Here is a 12,692-nt window from a genome sequence, read left to right as displayed (position 1 = left end):
ATGCTCATTAAGTCTTAAGCTGGGTAGCATAGTGGCTTCTATAGAATTAAAAGGTTGATAACATGAATAGTTGAGAAGAAAAAGAAAACATTCTTCCAAGCTTGAGAATTCTCTCATGTCTTACATGTCAGTGCAACACTACTTAAACTGCTGTTGGTTCTGGTGTTTTAAGATACGTAATGAGAAAAAAAGACTTAGAATAAAAATAGAGACTGCAGGGTGCTAACAAAGTGGTGCAGTAGCTGATAAATGGACAAATAAGATTTTTCTTTTCAAGTTTCATTTCTTTGACTAATTGATACACAGAACTAAATAGTTCTAAATTGATCAAATGCTTAGAAATAAATAATACAATGTGTAAAATACACTTTAATTAGCAGTAATGCAAGTGGGTTTTTCTAGGGTTCTCATTTTTTATTGATCTTCTTAAAATCTTTTTCCTTCTAAGTTCAGTGACTGGCTTGTTATACTTAGTTTTAAAATTGTTGACTTTCCATACATGCAGTCTCTAATGGATGGAGCTGCTATAATTTTGCAGTCTGTATGTGTGGTAATATTGCAGCCTAGACTGGAGCATCTGTCTTATGAGGAAAGGCTGAGGGATTTTGGCAAGTTCAATCTCAAGAAGAGAGAACTGAGAGGGGACCTCATCAATGTCTATGAATATCTGAAGGTAGGGTGTCAGGAGGATGGATCCAGGCTCTGCTTGGTCATGCCAGCCAGTGGGACAAAAGGCAACAGGCAGAAACTGATACACAGAAGTTCTACCTGAAAGGGAGGAAGTTCTTTACTGTGCAGGTGACTGAGCACTGGAACAGACTGCACAGAGAGGTGGAGTCTTCCTCAATGAAAATATTCCAGTACCCTCTGGAGGCAATCCTGTGCCATGTGCTCTGGGATGACACTACTTGAACACAAAGCTTGGATCAGATGACCCTCTGGGACCCCTTCTAACCTGACCCCTTCTGTGATTACACAGAATTTCTGACTCAAGGCACTTCTTTCCTACCTATCTTGGGGTAAAGTTATTTCTAGCTGTACCTGTTTGTGTATGTTTCCATCTAAGAAACTCAATGCCACTCCAGTGATGTTTTTTTGTTGTCCTTCACATCTTATGTGATGAAGAGACTGGGTATATTTGATGCCTAAAATATCACCAAACCTTAGATAAGCCCTGTCTATTCCAAGTCTTTGTCACTTTGTGATTTAAGTGCACCATTTTACCAGTGTGTCCATCCTTAAATCTGTGATGTGAAGTGTCTTTATCTTGTTCCTGCTTTGTATAAGATATTGTTAAACTACGCCTCAATTTATTTTTCGTGGAATGTTCCTTCAAACCTCTGCAGTTTTGTCAGAGGAAAATTGAGTGAATTTCAAGAAAACATCATAAAAATTAGTTGTTCAGAAAACATTCTTCAAACAAGTATTATTTCTGTTGAAATGTCCATGCAAATACTTGGATGGCAAATTTAATTAAGCTGAATTGTGCAGGGTTGGATCCGGCTTTTTAATTTCACAGCAACAATTTTTTTCCAGTTCCAGTTATATTTTGTGGATGAAATTCAGTTATTCTCAAACATGGTTCTTGCTTCTCATACACTTACGCCGACTACTGATTGAAGAAAAGTGCTATTTAACTTCTTTTGTAACATTAATTTCTTTAAACTGGCTAATATTTCTGTTCAAGTATGATTAATTATTTTGTTCTAGTTCCTATAAGAAAAATAAGTAAATATGGGGAAAAACTGAAAGCTAAAATAAGTCTTTGACAGTAATACAGCTACTGTCTGTTACTTAAAACAAAAAATGCCCAAACTCAATTAAGTTTGCATGTAAATCTGGATTAGGTTTCTTTTCCCCTAGTTTATGTGCCAGCAAGACACACATTTCAAAACCTTGTGTTGACAGGGAGTTAGTTGATAACTCTTTGCACTGTAGTGGAGAACTGAGCTGAAGTTTAACTTCTGGTGATGTTCTGACAAGAATTCTGCTGTCTTACTCTAAAAGTTTATCCAGATAAAAAATATAAATGTATTTACTCAGCTGTGACTTAGGGCATAATTTGGGGGAAAAAAAAACCCACCAACCCACCACTCATACTGTTGGATGTGTCACATCTTTTTTAAAGCTGATTTAGCAAAGTTGAAATAAAACTCAAGATTTGTTTAAAAGCTGACAGCACTTGATCACTTAACCCTCTGGTGTGTATCTTAGTGGTAGGAGTGACTAACAAGAGCATTCAGTTTTCCTGGGGAATTTTTCTTTTTGTCTTTTCAGTGTATGCCGAGAATATTTTCAGAATGGTGGAAAAAGAAAAGCACTTGAGAAAGATGAAAAAAGAGCACTTCTTGCTTCTAAAACCACTCCAGCTTTAAATGTTCCTCAGACTCCCAAGATTGAAGATCCTTTGCCAAACTTTGGCTTGACAAATCATGAAGCTGTGACAGAAGAGTAAGTTTTACTTTTTTTAGACTTTTTTCCCCCTTTTTTGAGTGTTAAAACTTATGCTGATGTTTTTTTCCCCAGAACATGTTAGATCAGTCTGATGTATTTTTAATAGTTAAGAAAGGCAATTTTCATGTGAATATATACATTTCAAGAGCTGTTTATGTTGTAGTATATTTTGGTGAATGCCATCAAAAATTGCTTGAGAATGACAACTTAGTCATCTTCATTTCAGTGCTAAAGCAATTTCACTTTAGTATGTCATTGGTGTGCAATGCAATTTATATTAAACCTTGAGGTGAAATAAGGGAGATGTTAATTAAGTTAGAATCTAATGGCTGTTCAGCACTGTTGAAAAGTCAATTGCTTATGTAAGTACTAAGTGCCAAATGTAAATATCAGAGTACTTAAAACTTTCTCTTCATAAATAATTGCAGAGAAACTCTCGATTCCAATTACACACTTCAAAAGCAATTTGGAATTACAACCCTTAACTTCTAATGTGCTAGCTTTCTGATGACTGGCTCTGCAGAACTTGTAGTATCCTTGAGGTATTTTCCAAACAGTTTTAATTTTGTTTGTGACCTTCATTCAAGCAAGAATTTTATTTTTGGTATCCAAGACTAACTTTATTATTTCTGGAGTCCACCCTCCATTTTTTTCCCTAAATAATGTGTCATGTTTGTGACTATTCCATGTGTGATGGAAAAAAATTCATATTTTGCAAGTGAAATAATGGATGCATAAGCATGGAATCTATAAAAGTTATACTTATGACTTGTTTCATAATCTTTATAGATTAGTGCTTAGAACTTCCTGCAGTAGTGTTTTTTCTATTGTGTAAAGAGGTTTTTTTCCTTTATTGTAGCATGTCTGCTGTGATCAGCACTTACTTGAAGCTAGGTGTAGGATAAGTTAGGGAAAGAATGACGCGTTACTAATGTTATTAGCAGATGTGTCTGTCCTTAGGAGCTGGTGTCTTCTGTGTCTCTCATGTTTGTTTAAATCAATAGGTTTGATGATCATATTTACTTCAAAGCTTTCTACCAGTGGGAGGTATTGTTAGGATAAAGCGTTGGTTCTCTCTTTGCATCTCTTTGGTCTCTCTTTGATCTCTGTCTTCATACTTTCTGCAGTTAAGAGTGGCTGTTGCAGAGCTAACTTCACCTGCTTTCTTGCTACCAGTTGTTTGTAGCCTTCCCTTTTGTTCTAATGTGTACAGAAAGGAGTTAATAGAGAAGTTTTATAAAATATTTAAAAGTATTTGTTAGTATAGTGAGTGCTGATGATTTTTATTTTCATTCTCAGAAGTTTAAAAATATACACACCTCGTAAGACATATCTGGCAAAGGCAAGTTTTATAATATCTACCTGAGTAAGCTACAAATGATAGTAAGTTCTTAGTAGCCATATAGACCTTGAACAACAAGGCATAACTGGTCTAAGTTGCTGCCCAGAGAAATCAAAATTCCTTTTTTTTTTCTTGATGGCTTACAGAAGAAATTACAGAGTTTTATCAGTAAGAAAATGGATTGTGTATTACACAAAGCAGAGATCTCTCCTGAAATGCTTTATCATGTCTACACTGCTCTAGTAGTGAAGTCTCAAAGTTGATACAAGGGATATGGGGAACCTACGCACAGTGTTTAAAGACTGTCACTCCATTCTGGTCATGTAACACTACAGGAGTGTGGGCTTGTCTGTCGATATGACTAAGCCTGTGACTCCTTGTTTTATTTACTTTGGTAGGTGTGAAGACAATAATTCTGTTCATCCCACATATAATCCTCTCTCAAGTAATTTATAAATACATATAAATAAGGTAGTTTTTGTGAATAGGAAGACAGAATACATCATAGTGATCTTTTCTCTGTACCACAGGTGAAATGGCTATCCTGGAAATTAGAGGCTTCTGGGATTTGCTGCTTATTTTTAATCTGTACAAGTATTTCATTGAACACTTTAAAGGGAACCTGTTTAGATCTCTAGAGACTCTCTCTTTTTTATGGGAAGTCCTCTCTGCACTACAGCGTACGGTTTCCTCTTGTTATGCTTCCTGTGGTCCCATGTGTCCATTGATTTGTTTTTACCATATTAGACTCTCATATAGAATGTAAGCATTCATACAGGCATACATTTTTGTGTTTGAGTGAGGAAGGATCTGCCATTAGTGTCTCCATTTGCTAGACAAGGAGATACCTCTGAGAAACCTCAGGCTACCCTTATGTGGGAAAAGATCTCTGATTTGACTTCCATCCATGTTTGTGATTTATGGCTACTAGGATCTTCCTACACAGTATCCAAATTCCTGTTCTAAGTCTGGAAAAATTGTTGCTTTCATCTTCATTCCAAAAACTCATTCAGTACTGATTGACTTAGGAGGCAGCTTGGTAATGTTTGCAGCTTTAACTTAAAGGTAATGGTTGCACTCTTTGAGTTGGTCATGGTGGTATTTTGAGAGAAGTGTGCCCTGCATATCTTCTGTTCTATGTAAAAGCAAAATGTTTAAATTTGCCAATATTTTGCCAAATGCAGCAAGACATTTTCTCTTGCTTTTCCAACATGCTCTCTCTGGTAGGTTACTGGGAGTCTAGAAGGAGCCCAGAGAGCCTGGATCTCTTACTCCTGCTTAGAGGCTTTTCTTGCCTTTCTGCTTTGTTGTTGCTATGAGTACAGCCATGGCTTGGTTTTACTCCATTGGCCCTGCACCTCTGTTTCTGAAAGTTTTTGCAGTAATCTGTCTCTCCAGGGCTGAGCCTTTCCCAGAAACATGACAAGTTACATTTTGGAGATGCCAGTTGGTTTTGGCTACAGAAACTTGAAGCAAAAAACCATTTTATTTCTGGAAGGTTATTAGCATTCTCATCTTTGTGAATTCCCTGTGAAAGCTGTGACTTTGTTTGCCTCTGTTAATGGATTTTGGATATTCCAAGATGTTACAAATCATCATGGAATTTTTTTAGATTGCAGCCCCGTAAATGATGCAATTTATGTCGTTTCTCTGTTTCCCTTTCCAACTCATGAAACTTTAACTCTGGTGTCTAGTGTGACTTCAAAATCAGTAAATACTACAAAAAGTTAAGTGAGAAACACAAAACAATATGAGAGCCTGTCTAGTAGACACACAATTTGCCATTTTATTTACTTGCTACAAGTGCATAGTTATTACACCTTCTCTGAACAAAACTCTTCTGCTTGAGGACCACCTGCTTTTATTGACGGATCTTGGCTCTTTAGGTAACTCAGCAATTGGAGTAAGGCATTAATTTCTATTCATCACTACTGTGGTGTTCTCTGAGAATCTTTTGCATTAGTTACCTGAAATTGTAACTCAGAACACAGCTTTAAAAGTTACATTTGATAAAACTTAATTCTTGCTACTTCTTAGGTTCCTTCACTCCTTGGGAAAGATCAGATTACTTGATGTTGGTAGCTGCTTTAATCCATTTCTGAAGTTTGAAGAATTTCTGACAGTTGGCATAGACATTGTTCCAGCTGTTGAGGTACGTAATGTTTGCTGTATTTAGTATAAACTTGATCCTCAAATTTGTGGAATGCCACAAAATAACTGTAAAAGAATATGTTTAATACTTACATGCTTTTTAAATATTTGCTTTAGTAAGAACTAAACACTACATCGTTTTCTATAAACAGGCTCTGAAGTCCTAGTTGTGTTTTCTTTTAAAAATACAATTTTTTCCCAGGGCTGTGCCTTTATATGGCATTATTAATCTTTAAAATCTTGAAAATTTTAGTATCCATCTTTTAACAGTATTTCAGACGAGTCCTTGGATCTTAAAAGGTATAAATAATGATTAAGTAGGCTTGTGCTTAGGCAAGAGCTTCTCAGAAGCTGCATTCACTGACAGAAGGAAATGATCAGTGACTGTATTTGGTGAGTTTTTCTGGGGAGATTTAGTATTCAGAAATGCACTATAAGGGAGCATTTATATTTATTGCTAGAAATATTTTTGAGCTTCCAAAATCCAGAGGACAAATTTATCAGCATATTTGGGGTAAATTGCTTCATTTTCTCTAGACAGTAAGGTTCTCAAATGCCTTAATTCTGCTGTAATCATATCTTTTTTCTGTCTTTTGCTCTTGACCCAACTTCTGTCAGCACTAATTGCATTTATCAACCATGCAAAAGGATAAAGTGGAATAAAAATGTTTTTTAAAAGACACAGAAATACATTTCTGATAATAAAAAGAAAAGCGTTTGCCTATTGATTTTGACTACTTAGAGCTAAAAATCAGGCTCTGTTAAAATCTGTGGCCTAAGGTAACCCTCTTTAGCAGTGGGGAGGTGAAAAGAAGTGTACAGGTGAAATAATACAGTTAACTGGAAAGTAATGTTCTCTTATTTGCTGCAGTGTGATTTACACGCTAAACGCCTGGTAGTTTGTTGTTGTTACCATGTTTAGTCCATTAACTCCTCATTTGTATTTTTGCCTATATGCTGAAAGATACTGAAAGATATTCTTTAAAAAATTGAGCCGGATAAATTGCTTTCAAAAGCAATTCAGTGTTAGTTCTGTCTAAAACACAAACTTTGAGTAGATTTTGTCTTGCCTAATTTGAAACACAGGCATCATGATTATTTTCCACGACTTTGGAGGCTGTAGGACTATGTAGGGCTGTTGGGCATGACACAGGAGGTAAAAAAGACACATGCCACTGAAATGGCAGCCTGTGGCATTTAAAAGAGTAATACGTGGCCAGTGAATTTCTAGCTATGATACATAGATCCTCAGTGTCTACATCTCAGGTTCTAAGTTCTAATTACAGTCGGTGAAGATCTATTAAAAATAGTCAAACCTAAGTATCTGCTGTTCTTTGATGGTGAGGTGAATTGGGTCACTGTGTATTTACTAATTCTCTGGTGTCTCTAATGGCAGCCTGGGTACCTAACATTATAGGAATTGAATCTAAACATTAATTTTTGAGTATGCCTAGTTAATATTTTTCTGTCTACTAATCTGTTGTTCTGCTTTCCTAAGAAAGCTACATGTCTTCTCATGAAAATCAATTTAAATGTGCAGTGACCAAAACCTTTATTGGGAAAAGTCCTAAAAAAGTAACTTCTGTGGATTTAATGGAGGAACATACGCAATTTCTGTGTACTAACCAGTTCTTTAGATTCTCTCCCAGCAGAAGGGAACAATAAGATAATTGATTTCTTGTTGTCTGACACAGTTAGTACCATAGCTTCATGGTAGGAGCTCCCAGAGTGCTAATGTACAAGTGCTTACTCGGGTTCTGTCTCAGGCTCACCAACATCTTTGAGGATCTTGGATGCTTTGGTTTGTTCAGGGCACCTTGAAGCCTGGCTAGCAAGTGTTCTTGGAGGCACAGGGAGCACAGTTTAAGCGATCAAATGCATCTGCTAGAATAAGCTTAGTCCTACCTCCAAAACAGAATTAATGAGCCCTGATGTACTGAACATGACTCTTCTTTGAGCTGCATCAGCACCATAACCTTCTGAATAAATTTATCTCTTAAGGCCAGAAGTTGTCTGGGCTGATTTAAGGTCTTTAGAATAACAACCAGAGGTTTATTATGGTAGTTAATGTCATCTCCTGACTTGAAAAAATTATTTTGAGAAGTTGTGGTAAAAGCTGAAAAGAAAATAAACTGGTAAAAATTACTGATTTAGCAGATTCTTAGGTAAGACCCTAAAGTACCTTTTAAAACAAATTGAAGCACAGAAGCTTCTTACAAAGCCAGTTTCTTAAATAATGTTGATCAGAGGGTTAAATAGTTCTTTCCTTAAAAAAAATATCACCTACCTTCATATAGAAATGCTTTGGATATAGACTAAGTAGCTGAGTAATACTTCAATTAATTTGGAGGAATAAGAAGGATGTAATTGTGGAAATACAAGGAACTGAAATGTTAGTTATGTAACTAAAGGATAAATGTCTTCAAAATTTTTAGAATCTTTGTTTCACATACAGAGAATGCAAACTGTCGAATATGGAAATATATTTCCATTGATGGGTTTCGGGTTTTGAGAGAGAGGGAAAATGCTTACCAAGAAAAGATTAATATTTTCTTTAGTTAAGCAGCATGCGCTTACTTCCTGGTGTCCTGGGGTAAAGTACACTGAGGGAAACGTGCATTATTAGAAGGTAGGAGGATGGAAACTGAGACTGGGGTGTGCAGCAGATGCTGTCTTGGAGTAAATACAGTCTGAGACAAAAAAAAAAAGAGGTGGAAGGGTACTGGAGTTAAAAATCAGGATATATATATCGATACTTGAAGGTCCCTTCCAACTCAGAATATTGTGTGAAATATCTGTGCAAATTATCCACATAAGTAGGTTTGTGTCAGTAGATGCACTGGTAATTGTTCTTTTAGTGCCTGTGAGGACTTAAACATTAGTTCAAGACTTGTATATCAAAAGTTCAGTGGCAGATTCCAGTTTACCAGCATTTTTGTCCTAAAGTTGATTACAGATTCCACTTGAAACATACCTTAGTCCTGAAATTGTCTTTAACATTATTTCTGCATTATTAATTTGTGTTTCTCCTCTACTCAGAGATACTTGCAGCCTAAATTGTTTTTTTTTCAACTGTATATATGTGACTGTTAACTTTTTAACTCTTGAAGTAAAGTTAGTAAAGTTTGCTCTTAAGTAAAGTTAGCACGTCACTCTGAACAATCAGTTTTAAGGGATTAATTTATTTTTCTGTGGATTTTGGTTGTGTTTGCTCTTTAAACTAATCTTGATATTTGGTTTTCTGTTTTGTCACTCCACCAGAGCGTATACAAATGTGACTTCCTAAATCTTCAAATTCAGCAACCTCTTCAACTGGCACAAGATGCTATAGATGCCTTTCTTAAGCAACTGAAAAACCCCATTGATTCTCTACCTGGAGAACTGTTCCATGTTGTTGTTTTCTCGCTCCTTCTTTCTTACTTTCCATCACCCTATCAACGATGGATATGCTGCAAGAAGGCACATGAACTTCTCGTCTTAAATGGCTTATTGCTTGTAATAACTCCTGATTCATCTCATCAGAATCGCCGGGCCATGATGATGAAAAGCTGGAAAATTGCCATAGAATCCTTGGGTTTTAAACGCTTCAAGTATTCCAAGTTTTCTCACATGCACCTGATGGCATTTAGGAAAACTTCCCTGCAAACAACAAGTGACTTAGTTAGCAGGAACTACCCAGGGATGTTGTATATCCCACAGGATTTCAACAGTATAGAGGATGAGGAGTATTCCAGCACTGCCTGCTACGTTCGGTCAGACACAGAAGATGAACAGCTAGCTTACGGTTTTATGGAGCTGCCTGATGCTCCCTATGACTCAGACTCTGGAGAAAGCCAGTCTAGTTCTATTCCTTTCTATGAGCTAGAAGATCCTATATTGCTTCTAAGTTAATGTATTCATTGAAATGCCCTTTCAGTCAAACCTCTTGCTTAACTAATTTTGCTATACTAACGTGGGCTCAACACAGAAAAATGGTTTGCATAAAGAAAATGCAAAGGTTTACAGAGTTTGCTATTTTTTTCTACTTTTGAATTTTAAAATTTATTCTTGTATGAAAGTGAAAAAATACAAGTTTTATGCCAATGACTCATGTCATAGCATAAATTGCTGTTACTTTCTTTAGATTTGTATCACTGTTTTTTTTCCAGAAAGGTACCATTCTTTTCTTTAGTGCTGTGAAGTGTGAATTGTATTTAATTTGTTAAATGTTGTTTCAGTATTTTAACTCAATGTGGTTGAGCTTAAGGCACTGGAGTTGGTGGGCTTCTGAGAAGTATATGTAGGAAGAAATAATTTGCACTTTAATTAAATGTGCAGATAGGTTAAGACACTTGGTTGCAAATGTCCTTTCTTAATTATGGAACAAAACATTTTTTTCTTCCAAAATTTGTTTCACTCTGGTTAAGCCTGGGCTGGAGAAACAATAATGCTTGCACATTTGACTTTATGTTTATTGCAGCCCTTGTGACGTGACACCAAAACACTGGAATATATTCATCCATAGTTCTACATACTGTGTAATTTCATTGCATAAATAGCAATTTCTGAAGAGGCTTTTCCCCCAGAGGAGTATGGTACGTCTAGACAATTATGTTTCACTTCAAAGCTGGAATAAGTTTTGCAGTTTTATGAGTATACAAGCACTAATGTATATCAGTATTTCCCCAACTATGGTGTTCTGTATTCTTTTCCAACTGTGTTTTTTGGGGGACAGAGTGGGTTTTGTCATTTTTTAAACTAAATTATTTATGCATTTTAAAAAGAAACAGCTTTTTCATGAATTGTCCTTATTTGTAGACCTAAGTTAGCCAGTGACTACAAACTGATTTTGTAAGGAACATAACTGTACAAGTTTTTCAAGGATACATATATTTGCATAAAGCCATGTAATTCAGAGCACACACGTGAATTTAACACATGCTTTTTGTTTGCTTATTAGGACCCAACCAACTTCTGTTCAGTTAAATAAAAACTCCATAGCTGACTGAAAACTGGTCTGCCCTGTAAAGAGATTAAACATCTATTTTTACATCTATTAAGTTTTTAATTTGTGTAATGAATCTGTGAGTTTTTGCAGGAAAAATCAATTCTGTTCAGTGGTTGAAAAAAGATTCATTATTAGTTTAGCTTTGATTTTCCTCCATTTAAAAATAATGGCCAGAATTTTCAGATTTGGATATTAGGCTCTTAAATCTATATCTAAGTGCCTGGTAGTAAATTATTAGTACTAGGTGCGAGATCATGATTTATTTTGGACTTCTGAAAATTGATAAAAAAATACTAATACAGTTTCACAGGCTGTTGTGATGAAACATCTTACAAGACTAAATATCTTACATTAAACTGCCATGTTGTATTTATAATATGAAAGTTGCTAGATAAATTGAAGTTGTAGTGTGGGTTTTACAGTGCTTGCTACAAAAATGAAACTTACTCCTTTCATTGAAGTTTTGCACTGAATGTGTCACAGTTTGTCCTACCTGTTCTTCTTTTATAGTATTTCCTACATAGAGTAATCACATTGGTCCAGCTTACACTCAGATGTGATCTGGACTGTGGTGCTGTATTCTTTAATATAAGCTTTTTGTCTCTTCTTAACTTTAAAGCATTCCCAAATTCCCAATCCAAATTTATTTTTCAGTCTGAATGATAGAGTTATACAAACCAAACAATTATACTGTGATGTGTAAAAAGAAGAAAAGAATTAAGGTTAGACATACAAGAGTCATGGTGCACTTGCTAATTTTTGTTACAGAGAATACTTCTCTAATGAAATACACAATGGCTTCAAAATTGGCTTTTAGTCAGTATTTTCATTAAAATGTTTGTCATAGAAAGCCTTTCTTCCCAATTAACCACTGGTTCCAGCAGTGCTCGTGTTAAAATATTGCTGCTGTAAATTCAGCTGTTTATGGGAGGTTAATAAGTGCATTCTTCAAAGTATACGTAATATTTTAACTGATACTCGATTTAGAAACTAGTACACCATCAAACATATGTTGGCATTGATTACTGTAAATTGGTTTGTGATTCATACACCAAGAAGTGCAATTCAGATCAAGATTTATCCCCCAAAATAACTTAAATACTAAGGTTTAATGTTTAATCCTTTTTGGGAGGTTGGTGACAACACTGTGGTTTAGGGACCTGGGATAACAACTTGGTTTTCTTGCTGATCATTCTGAATGCCCAAAGTGGGTTTATTGGTTATTTGGTTTTGTGGGTTGGGTTTTTTGGTTTGTTTTTTTTTTTTTTTTTTCTTTTTTGGTTTGGTTTGTATTGTTTTTTTCACAAGGGACAGTAGATTGTGGTGAAGGAGGAAAGTGTGATTTACATAAATACTTACATTTCCCTTAATAATAAAGTGGTGATATCAGGAGCTGTTGTATATTTGGCTTTGGTGCAAGAATACTATTTCTGGGTTATGAAATATTTGAAAATTATGACTGTGCAAGGTGCTGGAGAAGAAAAGGAAGAAAACATGTGTTGGCATCTCTGTTGTCTTTTATGTCACTACTTTTGTGAACAAAGCACATTTATTAAAAAAAAATTTGAAAACCCGAAAACATTTTTTAAAATTCTTTGGGATAGAGCTGTTGTCTTTTTTTTCTTTCTGTGCAATCTGTTTATGCTGAAATCCAGTGAAATCAATGCAAAACTATTTTCTTTATTTTCAAGGAGGTAGTTGTCTTGGGTTTAATTTATAACCCATAAGGAAGTTAAATTTGGTACTTCAGTTACAGCT

At 35.4% G+C, this 12,692-nt stretch overlaps 1 protein-coding gene across 4 annotated transcripts in view; it reads left to right on the top strand.

The window, feature by feature from the left end:
- BMT2 (base methyltransferase of 25S rRNA 2 homolog) overlaps positions 1–12,512 on the top strand; it is a 30,582-nt gene extending 18,070 nt beyond the window's left edge. For all 4 annotated transcript variants that reach the window (XM_030959986.1, XM_030959988.1, XM_030959989.1 and 1 more), the window contains 3 exons: positions 2,278–2,451; positions 5,834–5,948; positions 9,209–12,512. In XM_030959986.1, the coding sequence (XP_030815846.1) occupies positions 2,278–2,451; positions 5,834–5,948; positions 9,209–9,838 (919 nt within the window). In that variant the 3' untranslated portion in view covers positions 9,839–12,512. The remainder of the gene's footprint in view (positions 1–2,277; positions 2,452–5,833; positions 5,949–9,208) is intronic.
- The last annotated feature ends 180 nt before the right edge of the window (positions 12,513–12,692 follow it).

The sequence above is a fragment of the Camarhynchus parvulus genome, chromosome 1A (genome assembly GCF_901933205.1).
Source record: "Camarhynchus parvulus chromosome 1A, STF_HiC, whole genome shotgun sequence".
Classification (NCBI taxonomy): Eukaryota; Metazoa; Chordata; class Aves; order Passeriformes; family Thraupidae; genus Camarhynchus; species Camarhynchus parvulus.
This window is presented reverse-complemented; position numbering and strand designations above follow the sequence as displayed.